Source organism: Astatotilapia calliptera, chromosome 19, assembly GCF_964374335.1.
Source record: "Astatotilapia calliptera chromosome 19, fAstCal68.1, whole genome shotgun sequence".
Lineage (NCBI taxonomy): Eukaryota > Metazoa > Chordata > Actinopteri > Cichliformes > Cichlidae > Astatotilapia > Astatotilapia calliptera.
Window position 1 is genome coordinate 31,095,994 of NC_137440.1, and position 26,336 is coordinate 31,122,329.

The 26,336-nt window shown below is 42.3% G+C and overlaps 1 protein-coding gene across 8 annotated transcripts in view; it reads right to left on the minus strand.

Moving 5' to 3' along the window:
* Positions 1 to 1,856: 1,856 nt before the first annotated feature.
* The window catches only part of LOC113011748 (regulator of G-protein signaling 6-like), a 46,811-nt gene continuing 22,331 nt past the window's right edge, over positions 1,857 to 26,336 (minus strand). The window contains exons 3-17 of one of the 8 annotated variants that reach the window (XM_080294187.1): positions 21,528 to 21,627; positions 19,325 to 19,375; positions 19,132 to 19,238; positions 17,730 to 17,781; positions 17,154 to 17,218; positions 15,921 to 15,997; positions 15,294 to 15,375; positions 14,838 to 14,912; positions 8,803 to 8,904; positions 8,501 to 8,673; positions 8,062 to 8,187; positions 7,650 to 7,836; positions 6,998 to 7,087; positions 4,341 to 4,397; positions 1,857 to 4,021 (exon numbers count right to left, since the gene is read on the minus strand). In XM_080294187.1, the coding sequence (XP_080150313.1) occupies positions 3,971 to 4,021; positions 4,341 to 4,397; positions 6,998 to 7,087; positions 7,650 to 7,836; positions 8,062 to 8,187; positions 8,501 to 8,673; positions 8,803 to 8,904; positions 14,838 to 14,912; positions 15,294 to 15,375; positions 15,921 to 15,997; positions 17,154 to 17,218; positions 17,730 to 17,781; positions 19,132 to 19,238; positions 19,325 to 19,375; positions 21,528 to 21,627 (1,395 nt within the window). In that variant the 3' untranslated portion in view covers positions 1,857 to 3,970. Of the gene's footprint in view, positions 4,401 to 4,456; positions 5,288 to 6,997; positions 7,088 to 7,649; positions 7,837 to 8,061; positions 8,188 to 8,500; positions 8,674 to 8,802; positions 8,905 to 14,837; positions 14,913 to 15,293; positions 15,376 to 15,920; positions 15,998 to 17,153; positions 17,219 to 17,729; positions 17,782 to 19,131; positions 19,239 to 19,324; positions 19,376 to 21,527; positions 21,628 to 26,336 lie in introns of those variants that run through there. The other 7 variants (XM_026151457.2, XM_080294185.1, XM_080294184.1 and 4 more) reach the window with 7 other exon arrangements.

Sequence of the window (26,336 nt, forward strand, 5' to 3'; positions counted from 1 at the left end):
AAATGGGATGAGTAACAGCGTCTCCTGACAGGAATGTTTACTGGTGGCAAAAACATCATTTGAATGTTAACTGTGGTACACAGAGGAGATAAACGATTCCAATAAATGGCAGTAAAACAGCGTTTTAGGCAGCAGGTAGGAATAAGATCACAATACGAGAAACGTCAATAATATTTTTTTTTTTTAAGCCAGAACTCTGTAAAATTTTGGGATTGCAGCACGTTGCTCCAAAACATACTACTTTCTTGTGTCGTGCATGCTAATGCCATCTGAACTGTGCTGAAACCAAGCTAGGTTTCTCCTCTGTGTGTACAGAAAGCACAGTTCAGATGGCACGATGCAATGCCATCTGGTTATCAGCAGCTTCATTTTTCAGCATGACAATGATCCCAAACACTGCCAATCCAGTAGCAGCATACTCACATAGAAAAACCCACAATGGATCGCTATCAGTCATTGATTTTTAGTCATGAATAATTTTCAGTTGTTGCTGATCCTCCATATACTTTCTGCACTGAATGTTATCTATCCAGATGTAGTATTTAGTGCTCTGTTTTGCCAGTTTTTCTAGCATAACGAACATGATCACAGTATTTAGATTAACAGGCTCTGGGATGTAGTCGGTTTATCAGGTGGGCCTCTAGAATGGTTTACCTCCTAACTTTCTGGCAAAACATTCAATGTTTTTGCAAACCAGTCTCCAAGAGCCTGCTGTGTGGGGTACCACAGGGCTCAGTCTTGGGACCTATTCTCTTATTTTGCCCCTAGGCCAAATAATCAGGCAATTTTCTGATGTGTAATAAACTGTTTTAGTAGTATTAACCAGAGTCTGTCTGAAAACTACTTGTAGGTGAACTCTGATAAAAAAGAAAAAAGAAACCCTATTTATTCCCCGAGAGAACCAAATAACTGAAATCAAGCAGTACCTTGGTCTATTGCCCTCTTCTGTCGAACCAAACCTCAGAAACCTTGGCATCATTTGTGGATTAATCAGAAACTGGTTTTTTTTTTCCCACATGAGAAATGTTTCTAAGCTTTGAACTCTGGTGTCAAAAGCGGATTTAGAGATGATTATTCATTCCTCTTTTCGTCTTGTCTTGATTATAGTAGCAGCCTTTTTTATGTGTTTGAATAAGAAGGATCTTGACCGTCTCCAGTTGGTACAGAATGCTGCTGCTACACGAAAGAAACAGCACTCCAGTTTTAATCTCTTTACGTTGGCTACCGGTATATCTTAGAATTCATTATAAAATTGTAGCCCTGTGTGACCTTCTAGAACCTACACGTCTGAGATCTTCCAGTCAACAGCTGTTAATGGCCCCATGAACTAATTTTAGGACCAGAGGGGATAAATAAAGTTTATTATTATTTTTATTATTACACAACACCACTTAAACTAACTGTTATGCTTAAAAAATGCCAATGCAGTGTCTCTTTAAAAGCCTGTTTCAGATTCCTTTAGCTAGTAATTCAATTCAGTGATGTCAAGATGATGAATCGATGTTATAATATTAGGTCCATATTTCCATTTTGGACCTAATGGTTTGTTTTTTTTTCTTCATGATTTTGTTTCCTTACACCCCTACAGTGCAATGGGGAGTGCGTATAAAAACAATCCCTAAACAGTTAATGTAACACTTTTGTTACACCTTTTAAAATCTGCACTTCAACCTCATCTTGACTGTTTGACTTAAAAATCCACGCTGGTGTATATAAAGGCAAAACTACAACAAACGTATGGCTCGTTTTGACTCCACATATCTACGGCATGAAAACTGCTTCTCTAAATCTCTGCCAGAATCTTTTATGCTTTATGGCTCAAGGCAGTAAAAACACCCAGACAGCAGCACAAAGCAGACAGGTCCATAGTATTTATTATTTGGTACCCATGAATAGACAGCAGGTGCTTGAGTGTTTCAGAGTGCCAGTAGTTATCTTGCTGATTGCGAAACTAAAAGCACAAAATGCCCTGAATATGTTACATGCATAGTAATGTGCCCATATCATAATAAAGTGTGCTTTTGGTTAATGAAATTTAGCCAATTTACATTTACAATGCACTCGATACATAGTGTCATTGTGTCTTGTGCTGAGGATAACATTTGGTACATCGACTCAAGTTAAGCATATCTCTCTACCTTATACTCAACGAGGTTACTGGTTTATGTTAACAATAATTACTAATATGACCTGTACAGTGCATTGCAACGACTCTAATACAAAAGAATAGATGATTGACTCATTCAGCAGCGTAGTTTATCTCTATAGCAGTCACTGGCCTCATGGGGGAGCTGTGAGACCATAATCTCCTCAGTCCAAGCACTTTCTGTATGTAGAAGGAGTCTGAAGCCACAGTGGAGCAGAGAGGCCTTTTATCTTCGGTGTGCGTCGTCTATCGAGGGTCAAATATTGTTCCCAGTTGCAGTTCGGGGCTTAGATGACGTTGATTCGCTGAGGAGTGTTGCTCCGGTGCAGGGCTGGTCCCTGTCTGTGTGCCCTCTTTGGAGAATCCAACCATCCTTCCCTAAATTAGCACTCCATAATAGTCCAGCATGCAAATATTTCTTTTTTCCCCCCCATAGTCATTAAAACACGACAGATAATTCGTGGAGACAACAAAAAAAATGTTTGTTTTTTAAATGATCAGGTAACATTTTGTGATTAAAAAATATTCATGCAGTTTAAAAAAAGCAATAAGTGATCCTATATTGAGTAGCAGGCCTTGTAACGTCTCCAAGACGGGAGATCAACTTGTTCTGATATCATGATATGAAGACAGCACAGTTCAGTCTTTTAACACTCTGGTTTCTGGTCCTGTGGTTCAGCCACCACTAGATGGACCCATGGCACTGGATACTTTGAATACTACAGCAGAAGCCTAAAAAAAGAACGGAGATGCTATTTGGCCTGTGACTGTGTACGTATGGCTGTGACTAAACGGCGCTGCACACCACAACTGTTTGCACAGCCACGTTTTTGAACCTCTCAAAGCAAATGAATAATTTGCCAGCCAGAAGAAATTAATCATCGCCACGCGTCTCATTACAGAGCAGTGTTGTAGAAATGAAACATTAATTCTCAACACAGACGTTTGGATGAAGCACGCCACGGTGCAGTGTGAATGCTACATTAAGCCCTTATGTCAAATTTTGGAATGTAATGAAGCATGAAAAGTTATACCTCTAAAAATCCATTTTGTAGATGCCTCTCAGCGTGGAGAATACAGGCTTTGTACTGCGTCTTTTCACAGTGCTAAAGCTGTGCTCGCTGTTTAACTGACACGTGCTTCGCTTAGGACACAAATATAATAGAAAGATATAAAAAGAGGTTGGATATTTCTAAAAACAAAACAATCAAAAAAAACTGGACAGGCTTTATTTATTGCTGGCTGCTTTGTGAGTACAGAGGCAAATGTAAAACAGATTTGTGTCTGTGCTGATGTGCCTCTTAGACTTTGTATTTATGTCCGAGTTAGGATTGGCTGCAGCTATTTTTGGATCCCGAAATCATAAGACGATAGTCATCACTGCAAACGTTGTGGCGAGTTACACGCAGTCCTATCAAAGAATATTTAGCAGATGTTCTTTTCGTTTCTAATAACGCTTAATATAAAACAACCTGAAAACAATAAACTGATCAGCTTCATCGAGACTCACAACCAGTTTGCCGCCTAAGTGATGAAGAGCCCTGCACTGCATTTGCTTGTACTGTACGCTGCATGCCGTGCTGTGTGTTGGCTGAGGTTCCCCTTGTCGACATTGTCTCATCATCAGTGTTTCAATTTGGGGTGTTCACCCCAGCAAGCCCAGTGCTGCAATACCAATATGGCAGCAGTCCTCGGAGCAGTGTCTGAGAGCCTCCACAGCAGCCCTGTCCAGCCCAGCTCCACTGTCTGTGCCCGTGCCCCGGCCCCTGTGCGGCAGCCACCCACCCGACAGGGTCTGGCTGTGCCCCTGCAGCACAGGCTGTGTCAGGATGACTGCATCAGGCCTGTCAGGCGTTTTCCCGTCAATGACTTGCCCTGGAAAGTAGATTAAAACGAAAACTCGTTACCAGTCTGAGGTTCCGACAGCAAAAGTAACACAAAGAATCTCTACCAGCAATGTGGTTTGATCAAAAAGTGTTAGGTTGTGACCATTCAAAGTGACTAGGGTGTTAACTTATTGACACACACACACACACACACACACACACACACACACACACACACACGTCCTATTAAAGGTCTAAAAAAAATTCACAACAGAGTGTAACATGGTTATAACTGCAAACAAGCCACTGATAGTGAGCCAGCCAGTGTGGTTTGTGATATGAACAGCCCCCAGCTCCACATGACTTACCACACTGCGGGTGAACTTCTCCAAGGAGGTGCGGCGGCCCTGTTCAGTGTCTGCTGGCTGCTGTTTTGGAGGGGGGGAAGCAGGGTGAGTGTTTGGGTCAGGTATGGGTGTTGACGAGGGAGTTGGGAGTGATGTTGTTAGTGAGGGAAAAAAGGGGGGCCAAGCATTGCAAAATAAAATAAAAAATAAAAAATGAGGGCCAACGGAGAGTGCAAGGGGTTGCATTTATTATTTTTAGGGAATGAAGTGGAATCAGTGACAGGCCAGCACAAGGAGCAGTGTCCAAAGGGGGAAAGGGCAGAAAGGCTAGCATGAACAGAGAAGCTGTGATTTGCTGAAAAGCTCTGCATTACAGTTAAACAGCTAAATGAGTGCTGCTACATGAGATTTAAAGGTTACACTGAAGGAGACAGACAAAAGTAGCATAGAATTTTTATATAACACGGTAATACTTGTGCTCTGTAAGTTTCTTTTTCAGGCTGGCTGTTGTTCCTCTTTTACACAGCGGTTTGTCTGTGTTTGGCATATGATCTCATGTTTTTTTCAAGACTGTTCCGTTGACATTTTAAATAATTTAGCAGTTTCCTTGCACCTGCATTTTGGGCACAGTGGTTGTGCCTTTTTGGGGCTCTGCTTGTAGCCTTACGGTGCTTTGAAGACCTTATTAAGAGCTGTGAAATGCTGCTACGTGACATTAAATGACCCACTTTATTTCAATGTGATCCAAATACTTCAGTAAGTCCCAAACCTTGAGTTGCTTGTTTGAATATGTTTGTTTCCCATGCATATATTCTTCTTCTTCTTCTTTTTTTAAAACAGTCTGAATCTTTTGCAATTTTTTTGTTACTGCAAAACAATAAAAAAAAGAAAATGCATATTTCCTTTTGTTTTTCTCCTAGTGCTTTTGGAAGGGAGCTGCATACTGGACTAGTATACGTGTGCATGTGCTAGCAAGATAGCAGAAAGGACAGCATTTACATTGAGGAAGTATTTAAATTTTTTTGTCATTTTATGGGTGAAAAGGACAAGAAGAACATCATAATGTAAATTCTGCCTGATTATAAGTTTTTCAGAGGTTTTGTGTGGAAGCATAAAAGAACCCTATCAAGTAACATTTTTAATAGAAACTACAGTAACAAAACATCACGTTTAAAAGTGCAATATCACCCAACACTACTGACTAGTGGTGGAAGAAGATCATTACATCCAACAATACCACAAAGACTTCGTTACCTAAAGTCATGTGAAAAAACGAAAGTACACCCTCAATTCTAAAGTTTTACATATGAGGGCATAATAAAAATTATCAGCTGGTCCTTGACAGGTTGTAAAATGATTAAATATACACCAGACGAACAGTTACACATGAAATATTACACTGTGTCATTATTTCATTTACAAAAATGAACATTTGTCTCCAGAATACTCTGATATACGAAGGAGTTTATGGTCGACTCGAAGTCTTGTTGCTGCAGAACAAGCTTACATCATCCCTCCACCACCGTGCCTGACAGTTGGTATGAGCTGTTTGTGCTGATGTGGTGTGTTTGGCTTGGCCAAGCACGGTGCTGAGCGTTAGGGGCATAAATCTCCACTTCTGCCTTTTCTGTAAAAAGGAAATCGTTCCGGACGTTTTGCAATTTGTTCAGATGCAACTTTGCAAACTTATGCCACGCTGCCATGATCTTTTTAAAGAGAATAGGCTTTCTCCTGGCAAATCTTTGAAACAAGCCGTACTTGTTCAGTCTCATTCTGATTGTATGCCATGAACCTGAACATTTAGATGTGAGCATGTTTTTTGTTTCTTTGTTTTTTGAGATTTCTCAGAGCATTGCAAATGTGAATCTACTCCTGGGAAGATTCCCAGCTGTCACGAATGCTTTCATCGTGTGAATAATCTTCCTCGCTGTATTATGATGAAGGAAATGACCTTACAGCCCTTCCCAGATTGATGAATTGTTTCTCTAAGGTCGCTGTTCATGCCTTTCTTCCTTGGCATTGCGTTAATACATTCTTTAACATCCCAGACCTGGAAACTGACAAAACACTTGCAGATTGGTGAGTTAGTCGAGTATATTTGATTGGCAGGACCTGGCTGCTACTTACCCTCTAAATTCCGATGGAAGCAGAAAGCGTTCGCTTAGTTTTTCACTCACTGCTTCAACATTTTGGCTTAATTTTGTTAAAAAAATAATGGCACAGTGTAATATTTCATGTGTTGTTAATTATCTGAAGTTGTATCGTCTAATTCTAAAACCTGGTAAAGGCCAGATGACATTTTTATTATATTTCAAACCTTGACAGTGTAGTGTATCAATATACAGATATAATACCAATAAGGACCAATGATTTGTAGTTAGCACTAATGTTGCATAACATGACATTGTATCATTATTTAAAGATGATTGTGTGTTTTTATTAATATAAAATGAAGCAGAAAACCTGAAATGTAAACGTAGTAATTTACATTCCATTTACCTTGCAGCATATAGTATAGATAAAATATCTACTTTTTGATTGATATACATAAAGTGATTATAAACCTGGCATGTTTATTAAATGATAGAATAAAATCAAACCAATATGAGGAACGCAAAAAGAGTGATTGCATCATGTTAAATGTGGAGCCGAAATCATGGTCAGCGAGTGCAGCTCACCTTCTTTCTGGCCAACAGGAGGTCTTGGTAGATGTTGGATCGCAAAAAGCGTGCATAGCTGTCACTTTTCATTAACTTGAATATGTGCTCCTGCAAGATAAAGAAGGCCACATAAGCGCGCGTTGGTCTGTGAGTGATAAAGGAGAAAGTGTGGTAAAGAAAATAAAATAAAATAAAGAGAGGCCTGATTATGGTAATGCAATGCATGCAAGAGGTGATGCAAACCGAGAGTACTGACATGAGCAACAAAGTCCTGCAAGACAGAGCTGAGTAATGTCCTGCCAGTGAGAGGCGTTGCACGTCACACATCACCGACGCACTTTGAATGCAGAGGAATCTACTGTGAACCGACTCAACCACCTATTCATGGAATTAGTCGGCTCATTAGCTCCCCACACAAACACACTCTGTCATTCCTCCCTTCTCCTCTTTCTTTTTATTCATCCTTGCCCTCATTCATTCCATTGTGTAACATGAGTATGGAGAGTTTAGCCAATTAGAGGGAAAGCAAACGAGTTTGTGCGTTGTCACTGGGGATGCAGTGTAAAGTAAATTTGAGGTGAACTCAAAATAGATCTGGGCGAAGAAGAGCGCCAAGATAAATCAAAAGTGAGCACGTAAAGCCACGTGAGTCCATCTGTCCCCCCCCCACCTGAGCGTCCTCGTAGCTGTATCGTCCGGGGTCTTTGAGGTTCTGGCTGGTGCGCTCGTAGCTGTGAGAGTCCAAGTTGATGGAGCTTGGAGCTCCTTCAGCCAGAAACTCCTGCCAGATCTCCTGCGCCCTGGAGGGAACTTCATGGAGTGGCCGTCGCTTAAAATCCTGCACTGCTAACCAGAACCTACAACAGTGCCATACACAGTCAATAACAACTTCCAGAAAATGTGTTTACAGTGTCAATTTTACATTTTTTATGACTTATCACTCTTATCACACATGCCTTGTTTTCTTTAGCCACTAAAAAGCATAGCTCTGCATTTTATAGCAGCAGCATCATGCTACTGCAACATACCAGACTGCAAAAAAACATAAACCTTTACAGAAGTCAAATAATAGAGATTCTTACCGCAGGTTTTCTGAGCTGAATTCTGATTCCAGGAACTTTAGGAACTGGTCTCGACCTGCTGGGTCCTTTAGCGCCTCCTCCAGGGAGAAGCCCCATTTCTTCACACGCTGCTGGGTGGGTTCGCGACTGCTCACATTGAAACACATCCGAAAAAAACAGAATAAGATGGGATAGAATAGAATAGAAGGTCTGGTCACTTGGCCTACAGAGAGTCACGACCAGCAAGTCAGGACAGAGTGAACCTTTGGGAATGCCAGTGTTAGTGTTCATGTGAGATGAGATCCAAACAGACAGATCCCAGCTAATTCAGGATAGCAACAGTTCATTAGCACTGAGACCTCTACACTCCACCTGACCTTAGTGTGGGTTTAAAGCATCATTAGTTCCTGGCACACTCTCAGGTCACATCCCAACATGCTTTCCCCGTTTCAAGCCTCACCTTGCCTCCAAGTCCCAGAAGGTAGTGTCGTCACTGATCCATGGGTTCGAAGGCTCTACGGCTGACACAAAGGGGTCATATTCCATGAACTGCTCGGTGTAGGTCATGAGACTGTCGGCCACTTTGGAAACTTTCATACAGTGTCTCTCCAGCTGGATGTTCAAGAAGGTAATCTGTGGGAGAGGGAGGAGGAGTAATGAGGAGGTTAAATAGGGGAACGGCTCATCGGTCTACGTCCCCAACCGCGGCTATGTTATGATGGATGAGTGAGGCAGGCTGACGGTAACAACGCCCTGGCTCACCTCCTTCTGAACATCGTCTTTGGTGGTCTTCCTGGTCGGCTGGGAGCCGATGTGGACAGGACTCGGTTGGCTCTGGCCATCATCTGGTACTCCATAGACCGACTAGAGCGGGCGAGTGGAGACACACGTGGGACACGGTTTCAATTTGTTACCGCTGCCATGTTGTTAACCCCATTTTGATGTATGTCTGGTGATTGTTTTGGGAGCAGGACTCAGTATTGTGTCAGGGAATAAGGGATCTAAAGTGTCGAAGAGGACATTTTCACAGCTGCACACAAAGACCACTTAGTAAGCTTTGAAACAAAACCGAAAAGGAAATATTTTTAGATTAATTTTAATAGAAATAATAAAAATGCCATTTATTTTTTATTAGAAGTTTTTTTATTAGGAGACCGATGCTGATAACGATATGTGTTGAATTAAAAATCTGATCAGCCGATAGGTTTTTGTTTGTTTTTTTGAACACACAAAAGATGATACTCCAAGCAACTGATTCTCATGTTTATAATATTCCAAACAAGCAAAATATATATATATATATATTAGGGGTGCAACGATACTCGTATCGATATTGAACCGTTCGATACAGTGCTTTCGGTTCGGTACGCATATGTATCGAACAATACAACATTTGTAATTTATTTTATCACCTTTCCTTCTGACGATGCTGTCTGTGTTGAGCGCTCAGTGAATCTGTGTTCGACTACTCTGCCTAGGCTGCACTGTCGAGCGCAGATCCACTGAGCGTTCAACACAGACAGCATCGTCAGAAGGAAGAGCGCAGGGCAAGCTAGCGAGACAGAAGTTAAGCTCTCCTTGCAACATGGCAAATTAAACCTCCCCCACCCTCATTCAGATCTGGCGTTTGGAATTATTTTGGTTTTCATGTGATGTAGCGAGAGGGGTCACCCGTCACTATGGCAACATAAACAAAACATAACTGTACAAACAGAACCCCGAACAGCCCTGACCCGCTACAATATGCTGCTGAGAATATAGCCCAGGAGAAGCGTATAGTATAGCTTTTATTTTGGAAAGAGCCATTTCTCTGTAATAAACTCTCTTTTCCAAAGATGAGTGATTCCTGAATCAGATACATGACCCTGAAGGTAAGCGTGTCATGGACTAAAGTAAAACAGTATGTTGGATGTGCCACGCAATGCTCAATTACATGGGTGGGAACTAGTGTGTTAGCCAGTTAGCTCATTAACGGAGATTTGCCGTGTTGTGGCGTTAACGTCATTTCAACGACATTAACGCTGACAGCACTAGTGGGAACACAAGAATATGACTGCACATTTACTCCGACATCATCCTAGTGCAAAGACAAGTGGAAGCAGACAAAAACAACAAGCATGCATGCTACAAACTTTACCCGAGTCATTTAGACAGCCGTTAGCACATGATTCTCAAACAAGGAGGAGACGGAGGTGTCGTTTGGTCTTGCTTCCCGTGAGCTAGCCAGGGAGCACAGCCGTTTATTGACATCTACAGAAGAACACTGCCGCTAGCTAACTGTTCAGCACAGCAACCGCACAGCAGCAACAACAACAACAACACACAGGGCGCCCTCTGACCCCGGAAGGACACACCGTCCAGCGAGAGGGGTCACCCGTCACTATGGCAACATAAACAAAACATAACTGTACAAACAGAACCCAGAACAGCCCTGACCCGCTACATTATGCTGCTGAGAATATAGCCCAGGAGAAGCGTATAGTATAGCTTTTATTTTGGAAAGAGCCATTTCTCTGTAATAAACTCTCTTTTCCAAAGATGAGTGATTCCTGAATCAGATACATGACCCTGAAGGTAAGCGTGTCATGGACTAAAGTAAAACAGTATGTTGGATGTGCCACGCAATGCTCAATTACATGGGTGGGAACTAGTGTGTTAGCCAGTTAGCTCATTAACGGAGATTTGCCGTGTTGTGGCGTTAACGTCATTTCAACGACATTAACGCTGACAGCACTAGTGGGAACACAAGAATATGACTGCACATTTACTCTGACATCATCCTAGTGCAAAGACAAGTGGAAGCAGACAAAAACAACAAGCATGCATGCTACAAACTTTACCCGAGTCATTTAGACAGCCGTTAGCACATGATTCTCAAACAAGGAGGAGATGGAGGTGTCGTTTGGTCTTGCTTCCCGTGAGCTAGCCAGGGAGCACAGCTGTTTATTGACATCTACAGAAGAACACTGCCGCTAGCTAACTGTTCAGCACAGCAACCGCACAGCAGCAACAACAACAACAACAACACCACACAGGGCGCCCTCTGACCCCGGAAGGACACACCGTCCGGCGAAAGGGGTTACCCGTCACTATGGCAACATAAACAAAACATAACTGTACAAACAGAACCCAGAACAGCCCTGACCCGCTACAATATGCTGCTGAGAATATAGCCCAGGAGAAGCGTATAGTATAGCTTTTATTTTGGAAAGAGCCATTTCTCTGTAATAAACTCTCTTTTCCAAAGATGAGTGATTCCTCAATCAGATACATGACCCTGAAGGTAAGCGTGTCATGGACTAAAGTAAAACAGTATGTTGGATGTGCCACGCAATGCTCAATTACATGGGTGGGAACTAGTGTGTTAGCCAGTTAGCTCATTAACGGAGATTTGCCGTGTTGTGGCGTTAACGTCATTTCAACGACATTAACGCTGACAGCACTAGTGGGAACACAAGAATATGACTGCACATTTACTCCGACATCATCCTAGTGCAAAGACAAGTGGAAGCAGACAAAAACAACAAGCATGCATGCTACAAACTTTACCCGAGTCATTTAGACAGCCGTTAGCACATGATTCTCAAACAAGGAGGAGATGGAGGTGTCGTTTGGTCTTGCTTCCCGTGAGCTAGCCAGGGAGCACAGCTGTTTATTGACATCTACAGAAGAACACTGCCGCTAGCTAACTGTTCAGCACAGCAACCGCACAGCAGCAACAACAACAACACCACACAGGGCGCCCTCTGACCCCGGAAGGACACACCGTCCGGCGAAAGGGGTCACCCGTCACTATGGCAACATAAACAAAATATAACTGTACAAACAGAACCCAGAACAGCCCTGACCCGCTACAATATGCTGCTGAGAATATAGCTCAGGAGAAGCATATAGTATAGCTTTTATTTTGGAAAGAGCCATTTCTCTGTAATAAACTCTCTTTTCCAAAGATCGGTGATTCCTCAATCAGATACATGACCCTGAAGGTAAGCGTGTCATGGACTAAAGTAAAACAGTATGTTGGATGTGCCACGCAATGCTCAATTACATGGGTGGGAACTAGTGTGTTAGCCAGTTAGCTCGTTAACGGAGATTTGCCGTGTTGTGGCGTTAACGTCATTTCAACGACATTAACGCTGACAGCACTAGTGGGAACACAAGAATATGACTGCACATTTACTCTGACATCATCCTAGTGCAAAGACAAGTGGAAGCAGACAAAAACAACAAGCATGCATGCTACAAACTTTACCCGAGTCATTTAGACAGCCGTTAGCACATGATTCTCAAACAAGGAGGAGACAGAGGTGTCGTTTGGTCTTGCTTCCCGTGAGCTAGCCAGGGAGCACAGCTGTTTATTGACATCTACAGAAGAACACTGCCGCTAGCTAACTGTTCAGCACAGCAACCGCACAGCAGCAACAACAACAACAACAACAACACACAGGGCGCCCTCTGACCCCGGAAGGACACACCGTCCGGCGGTCACCCGTCACTATGGCAACATAAACAAAACATAACTGTACAAACAGAACCCAGAACAGCCCTGACCCGCTACAATATGCTGCTGAGAATATAGCCCAGGAGAAGCGTATAGTATTGCTTTTATTTTGGAAAGAGCCATTTCTCTGTAATAAACTCTCTTTTCCAAAGATGAGTGATTCCTCAATCAGATACAGGGCTCGCAAAATTGCTAGCCCGACATCCCGGAGCTAGCGATTTTTCCAGTCGGGCTACCAAAATCTATCTCTTCCCTGCCCGTGGGGCTATTGTAGGAAGGAAAATATATGTCAATGCTTTTGCATTCTTTCAGAAATGTAGCTGGGTAATTATGTCATTGGGTGAGCCACTGTCAATATGTGACATATTGAAGTCGCCTTTGAATTTGCGCTTGTTTTTTGCTTTCACTTTGCAATCGCACGAACTGTGTATAGAGAGCGAAAGCACTGATTGGTGAGTGATGATAATTTGTGCACCAATTCCTCTGACATCGTCTTATCAATCGTTAGCTTACTATGCAAACATGACAAGTGAAATCTCCCGCAGCTTAAACATGTGAGAGGTTGATCGCGCAGAGAATCGCTGAGTGTTATGTGAGTGCGCGTGTAAAAGCAGCAGGATATATATTTTAGTTCTGCTGACAGGTCAGGGTAAAGAAGTGACAGCCAAAGAAAAGCTTACCACAAAACGGAAAAGTTATGACAAATCAGACTATGAGGCAAAAAGAAAGTGCAGCTTTATGGTTTCATGGACAAAATAATTTCTGTGGCTGCAATATGACGAGCTATATAACCGGGGCTGCACATAAGTGGTCCGCAGGTGCGCATTCGCTGTCAAAAAAACAAAACAAAAACGCGCAACGCGTGTTTGCATACATAAGATTTTCTGGAGGAGGACAGACTCTTAAAGTTTAGAACTCTTAAAGATGTCGAAGAAGCTCCTTTAAGCAATTACTTTGGTGTTCCTCTACCTCCAAAGAAATGTCAGAAGGAGTCCGAACCACAAAAGAAGAGCATATTCTCGGAAAAGTGGTTGCAGGAGGTGAGCTGGCTTCAAACAAATAATGAACTCACAGAGATGTGGTGTGGAATGTGCCGTGAAAATCCCACTCTAGCAGACAAAAACAGTGCTTTTTATATGGACGCAAACGCGCGTTGCAACTTCTTATCTGGTGCGTCTTTTATTTTGACAGCGAATGCGCACATGCGGACCACTTATGTGCACCCGTGTAAATAACATAATGTTCTGCCGGGTGTGTTGTTGGTTTTCTCTCGATTTCTGAGTCGACAAGCGCCTTTGTTACTGGGACCAGTCATTTTAAGAAAGCCCCCCATTAGAAGCCATGAGAAATGCAAGAAATGCATTATTGCTCAGTCTGCAATATCTTTCCCAGAACAAACACCAATTGCAAATAACATACTAAAAATAAACCTGAAAAATCTGTTTAGAACAGCTACTATGTTGCAAAGAGTGAACTACCACTGGCAAAATTTAGCAGTCTTTGCAAACTTCAAAAAGCAAACGGCCTCGATCTTGGTTCCACTTGTCTCTTACCCGTGACTTCAGTGGAAATTTCAAATTCAGGGTCTGACACAGACTGATTCATGTCCTACACAGTTCTTACAAGTTCATAGAAATTTCTGTTCAATTAGAACCAAGTATTTGAGTTGATGATTGTAATTTTTATACAATGTTGTAATTTGTTTTTCAACAATTTTTTGATTAATGTTTTGTTTCCTTTACAATATTATACTTTAATGTATAATATTGTAAAGGAAACAAAACATCAATCAAAAAATTGCTCTCTTTTTTATTCGGGCTACTTACATTTATTTTGGGCTACCAAAAACTGAAGAGTCCCTGCCCGAAGGGCTACCAGGGATTTTGAAATTTTGAGAGCCCTGAGATATATTTATTTTTTTAATTACTTTTGTTTCAGCAACATTAAATTTAAAAACTGTACTTTTGAGTTAAAATATATATTTATAATTTTAATAAATGACAAATTAAAAAGGCATGAACATTTTTTTGTATCGAAAAAATATCGAACCGTGACACCAAAGTATCGAACCGAACCGTGAATCTTGTGTATCGTTGCACCCCTAATATATATATATATATATACATATATATATACATATATATATATATATATATATATATATATATATATATATATATATATATATATATATATATATATATATATATATATATATGACTAAGAAGCAGAGTTATTAAAAAACATTACATTTAAAAATGAACGTGGTTGGTGGCAGCTTGTCTCTTCCTCTCACCTTTTTTACCCTGTGTGGGTTCTTCTCTCTCCGGCACTTGCGGATGTCCATCTCTGTGGTGTTGACACAGCCTGGCTGTGGGAGGCAGCAGCAGACAAAGCATGTTTCTGGGTCAGATAAGACTGTTTCTCCAGCATGTATTGTCTACACTTGTGCTGCTCACACAATACGGTGCTGGTGCTCTATTGAGCAACGCCACACTCACAAAAGACTCTTATGCAAATTGACTGGCACCAAATCTGATTGTGCTACCAACAACACAACATGGCTATCTGCTGGACAGTATGTGGAGCTAAATCTGCTCTTTTCAGTGTTTAAATGCTAAAACTGTCTACCTACAAAACATCCCTTCTTTTCTGTTCTTTTGTTGAGTTCATTTCCATTTTTTAGTTGAACCATGTGACTCTCTTTTTCCTTTCTGCACTTTTTCTTTTCCTTATTTTGGCTGTTACTCACCACTGGCCGATGAACGTCCCAAAATGCCCTCTCCTGGCTGTCAAGGATCTTCCTCTCCGCCTTGTCCTTCTTCCTGTCAATCCTGAGAGCAGAGGATACAGGTCTTTAAAATAAAACGCTCACGGCTCTGAAATATTAACCCTCTAAGGTCCATACTTGCTCTCTGCTGCCGGCATACGTTAAAAACACAGACAGGCCAGACAAAAGAGCAAAGAAACTCAGGAGTGTAGGTCTTAACCTGTCTGCTCAGTTCACCAAGAGAGGCCTGGTGGGACCTAGCTCTTACATAACTGACATTTACCAGCTGGCATTTGCTTGTTGTCGTTACTCTCCAGACATAAGAAGACTTTTTTTTATATCCTCACGTTTACAGCCACAGAGCAGCAACAACTAAATGATGCCAAGACTTTGATTTTCTATTTTAAAAGACAAGAAAGGACAGCTACTGTATGCCATTAACTGCAGGACTATCGCTGCACTTGCACATTTCAGCCACCAGGTGTCAGGCTTACAAAGAACACAAACACTGTGCAGGCAGCCAAAGCTCAGCATTCTCTAAACCTGATTGTATCAACATCTATCCTGTCACATTAGTGCTGAAGTTAGAAAATTAACTGATATACTCACTTGACTTGAGCCTCAGCTTGCATGAAGATAAATTCCCACTTCCTGGCGAAAGCCCTCTGCAGCCTGGCGAGGTTCTCCTGGAGGAGCCAATCAGACACGGTGTAAGAGGAAGACTTAAGGAGTTTATCTTCAAGGGCTTGACTTTGATTTCAAGGCCCTTGGATTTTTCACTCTGATGCCTTCACTTTTATGACAAGATGCCGATACCACATGTAGTGTGAGTTTCACACAGGTATATTGTTTCAGTATACATCATTGATTTCATCTCCAGTAAACTGCAATGATTAAACGCATTCCCCACAGGGATAACTGTGGGAAAGTTAGATGCGCTTTATAATTAGGCACAGTAGATGCTTTCTCAAGACCTGACATACACGGGAATTAACTTGCATCAATAATTTTTAACATTTTATGAAACAAATTTAAGTTGCTTGGTTCTAAAACATAACATTAGAGTTAAGGGTTTACAGTCCTAACCAATCAAGGTATCCTGTGGTAATAAGAGAGGTGATAATGTGCTTTTTGTGGATTGTTTATCTCTCAGGTTTATTTATTACTATAACAATGATCATAAACAGTATTTACCTGTAGAAATTGCATTTTTTGGTGCCTGTGAGTGAACATTGGGTTCCAAAAAGCTATTCAAGCATTAATACAGTATGTGAGCTTGTTACAAAATCAGAGGGGAAAAAAAACTACAGAAGCAGGCATGTTATCAGTGAAAGCAATGAGGCCTGAAGGCATAAAGTGACCTGAATAGGAGTGAAAGGAAGTCCACTGGACAATAGTTGCAGAGTCATTTAGAATATTAAAGTGTAGCGGATTGCTATTGTGTAACAACGAGATCAGCACTGCAGCAGCCCCTCCTGAGACTGTATCGATCTGCTGATGCAGGTATACCTAAAGATATTTTTATTTACATTTGGGGGCCGGTAAATGACTGCATTGTATTCCTCAAAGTGGTGTTCCTGGAAAAGAAATCTACCTTTCAGAATTTGATGTTGTTGTTCTTCTTTTTTGTTGTTTGTTTGTTTTCCTTTTCTTATCCTCTTGTAAATACATTTTGTTATTTTAAAAGCCCAGAAGAGACTGCTTCAGCACGTTTTTGGTTTTTCAACAAAGTGAAGGAAAACAGGAAATCGAGAGCATCATCATACTATGGTTCATGCACTATGATGGAATTGAATTAGGAGCTTTCTGGCGATCGCTAAACCAAAACGACAGTTTACTTACAGCCTCGTAGTCAGCGAGCTCAAGCCTGGCTTTATTCTGCATCGTGCGCTTGCACAGGTAAATGGCTGCAGGGTGACAAAGACAAAGAGTGAAACATAGAGAGGGGAATAAGCACTGTCATAACTACAATAAAACAACAACAAAAAGAATACTTGCAATGCATGGTGGGATTTCTTTGTTTGCTTTTTTTTTTTTTAAACCAAGGCCGCAGCTGTGTGAACTAATGCACATCCTGCCAGAGCAGCCAGGCAGGCCATGTGTTCTCTTTTGAAATACCAAACCTCGAGTAAATGCCATGCAGATAGCCAGAGATGCTGTCAAAGCAGTGACTGTCCCTTTATTTTGTTAAGCTAATTGTATCCCACAGGATTCTCCCTGGTGGTGTTAGGAGGGAAGGGGGTGGTGGTGGGTGCGGGGGTGGGGTTCCTCGGGGGCCAGATACATTACAGGGAATGGATCAATACTCAGTGAGTGTCAGCCACAGAGCTACAGATGTCAGTTGTGGAGAAAATGAGACAGCTGAAGGCATTAGGGAGATCTCACCGATGGAGAAACAGGGAATAGCGTGTGACTCACCATAGTCTGTGTTCTCGGGTTCCCAACAGTTTGAAGGCCAGAAGTATGGAGACTGATGAAAGCAGGAAGAATAAATAAAAAAAAGATTTTGCTTATTTACACAAATAATCAATTTTTTTTATCATCACGTAAAAAAACAGCAAATACTTCCACCACCCCTGCCCCTTTTATGGATGAGTACTCTTTGTTTGATTGTGACCTTTGACCTCTGCGCGCTCCAGGTAATGATCTGCAATGGCAATGGTAGCTGCAGTCTCTCTATCTTAAAGTCTACTACAAGTGATATTATGCATTCAAAGTTCATTCTCAAGTCCATTATTAATGGATCATTCACATCTATCATACGCTCTTAATAACAGGGCAAAATTAGAACTTATCATGGACATTTTTCATTCGCACTATTTGTCATAAAAGCAATTAGCTCGGGAGCAAAGGCCCGGCACTGATGAGTGTGCTGGTTTGAATGTAATGAACAGAAAAGTTAACGTGCTCTCATTCAGCGGTGTCATTTGGATTTGGAGAGGAAGAAATTATGACAAATCAAAAGAAAGTCACCACTCTGTGCACAAAACTGTGAATTTGTGACAAACAGCAGAAGGCACATAATCAAATCTGGGTCTTCTCCTGGTGTAGCACATATTTAAAATTTCTTTTTTTTTGTAGACTAGCAATTCAAAATTCCCCCTGACACTATTTCTTGCAATGTAGGCTGGCCAGCGCATTTCAAATCCACTGTGGACTCTTTTCAGAGGTTCCGATGACGCGAGCCTGTTGCATCACGACAACATCAGAGGGAATATTTTTAGCCTCTGCTGAATAAGGAAGCGCGGCATTCGCTGCCCTCGCTGCACAGCCGCAATAATGGCTTTTAATCTTGAGCAATAGGTGAAGATAAATGCATCCAGCGGTAGACTGAGGAGGGGCCGAGGGACGGTTGGCAACAGCAAAAAGTGCAGAGCCAGCGTGTAGCCAGCTCAGCGCTTCCCATAGGGGAGCTTGCCTGGCGTAGCCTGCTTGCTGGATTAAGATGCTAATGGCCCAGTCACAGTAATGAGTCATAGCAGAGTCTGTAGCCATCAGACAGATCTGTCAGTGTTCGTGCTGTATAAGAAGAAGAAGGAGCAAAGGAAAAAAAACAAAACAAAACCACCAGACTGACAAGCTGCATTACTGACCCATCGGCCCAGTTCTACAGGCCACCTCCTGCTCTGATGAAGCATCCAGCAGGGGTACACAGTATCGACCTTGGTGGGATGAGTAATAGGCTTAGGAGGGATTGCTCTCATTAGTATCACGCAATAAACACATCCCTCTGATAAACTGCCATCAGCTCATTATTCTATATTTAAAGGCCTTCTAACACATATCAAGGACAGTCCCAAGGTGGATTTTTTTTTCGTACCTGGAAGCGATAAAGGGTTCCGTCATCTTTAAGCGTCAGAACGTGGTCAGAGATGGGGAAGACGTATCCATGGGCAGCGATCAAACTGCCCAGATGGATGGCTTCAGCTGGTGACATGAAAGAAAGCAGACACGTGAAGCTGCCGTCGTCTTCGATTGGAAGCTCTGCTGTGCTTACATGTACTGACATTTACCTGGATCTTCTATGGAGAGGTTTTTCATCAGCCACTGAACAATGTCCGCCCCTGTTATTCACAGAAGGACACGGGTTAGAAGAGGCGTCACAATTCCAGCTCTGCAACAGTTTCAACAAAAGCCGCAATGTGGAAAACACAAATAAGCTTTGTGATTCACGTCCCTTTGAAGCTGTGGGTCAAAGCTGAATAGGTGTGTAAATATAACGTTAAGTAATCAGGGTGCGGTTCGTTCTCTTTTCGCTCCTGGACGGCTCGTTTTTTGGCCCCGTCTTACACATAGCAGAGGCTGGAGAGAGAAACCGCGAGGCTGTCGGTCCTGGGGGAGCCATGTGAAGGAGTGACTCAGAAACAGCCTCGGGACGGGGAGCAACCCCCTCGTCCGTGAGGGGTGACTCACTTCATACACGGGCACACAGGAGTACAAACGTAAATGAGTACAGTTTGTGGAGACAGAGAGAAAGAAGAGAGGAGCTTTTCTGTGATAGTTACAAGGGCAGCACGGCACCACGGGCAGTTTCCTCAATGGCCAAGGTCTTATTGGCAAAGACATCATCTGCCTCTAACAGTAGTAGCTGCAATTTAAATGAGCCCAAAAGGTCGTGCTTTCTTCACTGACTGCCTCACACACAGATAAACAGCCGCTGAAAAAAACAGATCCATTTAACCTGTATTATCTTACTTAACCAAAAAGGTGACATTTCAGAGTGGCAGGCACACTTTGCTTCCACCCTGACCACAGAAACTCACTCTGACACCTGCCTTCATGTGCAAAACGCAAGAGGAGAGGGCGCGAGTCTGCATTGTGTTCCTGCAAGGGATGTTTGACATTTGTGAATACTGCAATTACAAAAATATCAAATATTTTATGCAACTGTTCTTATATCTTAAATCTATGGTAGCATCTAATGCTCTTCTAAAAAAGCAAAGCCAAAGTCCGCTAAATGAGGCCCAGCATAGGTAAAGTTGGCAAATATACAAGTCTGTGCAAAGTCATCTGGGGGCAATCTTGGAAGATTAGTCGAATTTTTCCAAGTGGATAGGGAGGAGTGCTTTTGCTTGAAATGCCCCAACCCTAATCCCTAAGCCCACCTTTTCCTATGTTCTGTTTTTAGTCACTGATTGTGTTTGAGCTGAACAATCTGAAATCAGTCAACAGCAGCCAAAGTGTGCAGACACAGCTTCCAGTTAGACTGCACTAACAAGCGTTTACTTGTTTTTTTTTCCCCCAGTTGCTGATTTATGATTTTGTATAGATGGGGGGACAATTTAGAGGAAAAGCCAACATAAAGTGTCTTAATAAGATGCTGGTCCACCATGTGCCACCAATAACAGCTTTATCGTACCTTAGGATCGACTCTACGAGCCTCTTTCTTCAGAAAGGATGGTACGGTATTCTTCCCTCATGTTGTGTCACACTAATAGTGGTGATAGAGTACTGACTAAAAGGTTGATCCAAAAATCTCCCAACTCCCCAATATGGTGTCCCATCTGGTATCTGACAAAGTGACTCACACACCAAACCATTGTGCCTTGTGGTGGTGGACATTGTCGTCTGAGTTGGGATGGATAGTTATGTTTGATCATAGAATAAATCACTTGGGACAAGTTTGTGCTGATTAGCAATGGGGATCACACACATACACACACACATTCTCGTTTTAATATCTTAGTGAGGACATCTAATTGACATAATGCTTTCCCTAGCCGCTTACCCTAACTCTAACCATCAAAAATGAGTGCCTAACCCTGACCCTTATCCTAAACCTAACCATAACCTAATTATAACCCTGACACTAAAACCACATTTTGAGTCTCAAAAATGCCTTTAAACTCATGAGGACAGGCACCTTTGTCCTCATAAGTGACTGTTGGTCCCCACAAAGATGTCTAAACAGGTGCGTGCACACACACACACACACACACACACACACACACACACACACACACACACACACACACACACACACACACAGTGTAGCAGAGCCAGCACTAACCTGTAAGCATCAAGGGTTTAGCTTTTCCCTATAATCAATCACCAAAAAAATGCAGTGTAGCAAAACCATAATATTTCTCCACTTGCTCCATTAGTTGGGTGTCTATGTGGATACACACACACACACACACACACACACACACACACACACACACACACACACACACACACACACACACACACACACCTTTGCACACAAATACTAACCTGATACCACACTTGGGATCTTGGAGAGGAAGCTTTTGACAGTCCGTATGGCTACACCTCCTGCTTTCTCATCTTGGATTCGTGTAACAATGTCTTCAATCTGTGGGGAGGCCAGATGGAGGATTTCAATGAAATAGATTTTCTACAACAGCCAGCATTAACACAAAAAATAGAGTAACACAGTTTGAAAGAAAATATGTTGGCTGCCTTTTGTTCTATTCCCTTCTTTTGTTCTACCAACATGATCTCACACTGCTTCAATAATGTAGGTCTTGGGAGGACAGTCTGTGACCAATAGTGTTCCACTGTGTGTTTTTGTATCAAGGTATGCGTTTACTGCATTGGCAGTGTGTTTGGGCTCATTGTCATACTGCAAAATGAAGCCATTTCCAATTGGACACCAGATGGTACTGCATGGTGGAGTAGCATGCAAGTCTGATGGTATTTTTCTGCATTCATAATTCTATCAATTTTGACAAGATCTACAACATCACGGGCTGAATGCAGTCCCAAACCATGACAGAGCTTCCTGTCTGTTTTACAGATGGCTGTAGATACTCCGTGTCGTACTCTGCACATAGCGACAACCATTTGAACCAAGCATTTAAATTTGCCGCTGATATTCAGTCCAGGCGTTGTCATACCTCAGCCAAATTAGTGAAATTTTGAGTCTGGCTTCTTGGAAGCAAAGAGTAAAGAAAGGAGGCGTGCCTCCAGCACTACTATAATTATAGTACTAGAAGGGACAGTAATCAAAACCAGTCTAAAAGTGGCAGCATGAATAAGTTAAAGCTTCACTTTGCAACTTGAGGGCAACATAACAAGTAGTAGTAGTAAACACATTATTATTGTTATTATCATTATTATTATTTGACAACCAGCCAAACACAAATGCCATCTAATACCTGTTGGAAGGACTGATGCTGGAAAATGACCTGAGGTCAGTCTAATCCAAGTCCACGATCATGAATCATCACATGTGTAGATGTGTAGTTCTTACATTGACATAAACTGGCACCCTGTGACATGTTCCACTCTATAAAGCTCAGTCTTGCAAAACAGGGCAAACCTGGACCAGAGGTTTGGTAGAATTCAAGTATTTATTGAAACATATGCAGGCACGATATTTGAATGGCAATATAAGCACACTGTGATAAAACTTACAGCAGCAACAGCAGCATTATTCAGAGGTTTTGACCAGTTGAAAAAGGATGTCACAGCTATTCCTGGAGGTAGAGATAAACATCACACCTCCGACGCAGCTATACCCCCAAACACATCACATAACAGCCGCCTATAATTAGGAACGCTCGACTGCTCGACACAGCACATCATGCTGCTGCTCCACAGGGAGAACATATACAGAATCAAGCAAACATCCATTCTCAAACACACACTTAAAGAAACTGAAATTTACACTAAACTGTTCTTTTTTTATTTAAAAAAAAAAGGTCAATTATAGTCACAGAGTCCATAATTTATAGGAACAGTCGGGTCATGTATTGAGCAGTGAGTGCTGTGGTGCCTGGTGGAGTCTCACTAGAGTCCAAAAGAAGCTGATTTTGCACACTTAACTGGTTCATGAGCAACCAGCCAAATGTAGGTTGTTTAGATGGCTATTAAATTCTTTATGGCTCTCTTAGCTTCTGTCTAGTAAGTAAACACACTGAAATGCTCACAGACATAATCATGCACACAGCTACTGTAAGAAAAAAGCTGATGAGGTGAATTCTGAGTGTCCAACTCGTAGGCATGATAACATTTTAGCAAAATTATTATGAATGCAGTTTATAAGATTAGGCTATATTTTGTCTCTTGTGCTAGCAAATGTCAACATGCTATAAATAATTTAATCATAAAAATGCACCTAATTATAGGGAAACACTAGTGTTGTGTCTACACATGACAGACAACTTTGCAAAGAGTTGGTTTGAATTGTATGTCAAACATGCCAACAAAATGCCAAAGATAACACAATTTGACAGGCGTAATGAGCGTTTTTGCAGCACTAAAGTGATTTCCAATAACTTGGCATATCTCAATATGGCATGCAGTGAAACTAGACATGTGGAGGACAAAGGAAAATGTGGTAGCCCTAAAAAACAATCTATAGCAGATGAACACTATCTGAAAGTCATGCCCTTTAAAAATAAGAAAAAGAAATCCAGCAAATACCTAAAAAAGGACCTGAGAGATACATCTGACCCATAAGTTAATCCATCTACTGTTCACTGAAGCGTTATCGGAAACGGTCTCAGTGGAAGAGTGCCTGTCAAGAAGGCTTTCTTAAGGAAGAGAAACGGGGAGAAAGGGCTTTTACGCCAAATTACACAAGAATTAGACTGAAATTTGAAAAGTTTGGTTCAACTTGTCATTATTATGTACGGAGGAGGTCAGGGAGAGAGGTGAAACAGTCCAGATGCAAACAGCACTGATGCAGTGTATGATCAACATCGACAAGAGAACAGAACAAAAGGCAGCAAACATCCAAAGAAGAGTTTTGAATGTCCTTCAAGAAGCCTGGAGAACTGTTCCCGAAGACAAATTTCAAGAAACTACAAAAAAGCTTTTTAAGAGAGTTCAGGATGTGAGAAAAATAAAGGTGGTCACACCAAATATTGACTCTGAAGCTCTTTAGAACGATACAAACTTTGTGTTTATCTTATATGCTGTATTTCCTTTTCTATTTGCAAATGTATCAAAACATTATTGAGCCTTTTGCAGTTTTCTAGCAAAATACAAAGAAATGAGGGGTGCCACGAGACTTTTGCACAATTTATATTTGCAAAGTGATTAAATCTTTAATGGGATAACCAGATAGTAGATTTTATCTTCTCAGCTGTCCATCATCAGCTGAATAAAGGTGGCTGTGTACTTTGTATTTCACCTTTTTGTGAGATCAAAACCATTTCTTGACATTTTCTTAATTTAGCAGAATATCTTTACTAAGATTACCACCAAAACTTCAGAAACGTGCCCCGGAGTGTAAAGAGAAAGAAAACAAGCAGAGAGTTTTCCCACGGTACTTCCTGCCTACTCAACCACTTTAAACAAGGTAACCATCCTCCCTGGCAAAGCTTTAAATGGATGGTTCATAAACATACGCCATAAATCTACAATATAAGATGCAGATGTATATGAATTAATATCATACATAATGCAGAGCACAGAGATGATTGAAAGCATGACGACTGTGTGGCAAGACAATTACCAATCTCTCACCATAAGTATAAGAGAGTGTCTCGGCATAAATTATTGAGCATCCACAATGGAGACTGACTGCTTCATCTCTGTTCATAAATCTCTCACAAAGGAGCAGGGAGAGATTAGAGGAGCTGCATCTGCTCTCGTTTAAACCTGCTTTTACCTGCACGTGAGCCCAAACAGCACAATCAGGGCGCAGGGATTAGAAATGGGAAACATCACAATGTTGAAGAGAAACTTTCTGCTCAAAGGAGCAGGAAAGAAAAACTTTGAAATCAACTCTGAAGGACTCCTCAAATCCACTGAGGCACAACAACACGTTAATTCCTTTTCTTTTCCTGTGATTACAGGCATTGGTTTGAGTATTTCTCCATAGACAGAACTCATTACCTCCCAGTAGCAGACAAGAAGCTCTTGGCACAGCTACAGAAAGTGCACATTGTATCTCCTTGATGCACAGGCTAATGGCGTTGCAGCGTGGTGTGGAGGGTTGTTTAGCACCTAACATTGCTGCTCGCGAGCGATAACAGCACTTTGTCCCTTGCCACCGAGCTCTATAAATGATTATCAAGAGAACACTATCTTGTGTATCCTGCCACCATATTGTATGTTTGCATTCGTGAGGGCCTCCAGCTCGCACTGGAGCGGTTCGCAGCCGAGTGTAACGCAGCGGGAATGAGGATCAGCACCTCCAAATCTGAGGCCATGGTTCTCAGCCGGAAAAGGGTGGAGTGCCCACTCCGGGTCGGGGATGAGTTCCTGCCCCAAGTGGAGGAGTTCAAGTATCTCGGGGTCTTGTTCGCGAGTGATGGGAGAAGGGAGCTGGAGATCGACAGACGGATTGGGGCTGCGGCTGCAGTAATGCGGACGCTGCACCGGTCCGTCGTGGTGAAGAGGGAGCTGAGTGTAAAAGCGAAGCTCTCAATTTACCGGTCGATCTACGTCCCTACCCTCACCTATGGCCACGAGCTGTGGGTAGTGACCGAAAGAACGAGATCGCGGATACAAGCGGCGGAAATGAGCTTCCTCCGAAGGGTGGCTGGCCTCTCCCTTAGAGATAGGGTGAGAAGTTCGGCCATCCGGGAGGGGCTTAGAGTAGAGCAGCTGCTGCTCCACATCGAAAGGAGCCAGCTGAGGTGGTTCGGGCATCTGGCAAGGATGCCCCCTGGGCGCCTCCTGGGCGAGGTGTTCCAGGCATGTCCCACCGGGAGGAGGCCCCGGGGCAGACCCAGGACACGCTGGAGAGATTATATCTCTCGGCTGGCCTGGGAACGCCTTGGTATTCCCCCGGACAAGCTGGAGGAGGTGGCTGGGGAGAGGGAGGTCTGGACCTCTTTGCTTAGGCTGCTACCCCCGCGACCCGATCTCGGATAAGCGGATGAAGATGGATGGATGGATGGATGGATGGCATTCGCAGCACGTGTGTGCGTGCACCTTTGTGCCAGTGTATGAATGCTGTCACCTGTCCACCTTATCTTAAGGCAGGACCAGTAATTTGTCTGGCACCGGTAGCAGGTTAAGGATGAAGGGAGAAAGTGCGATGGAGCTTGAGGTGAAATATGGCAAAACCAACACAACAAGAACATCAGAAAAACATTAAAAATT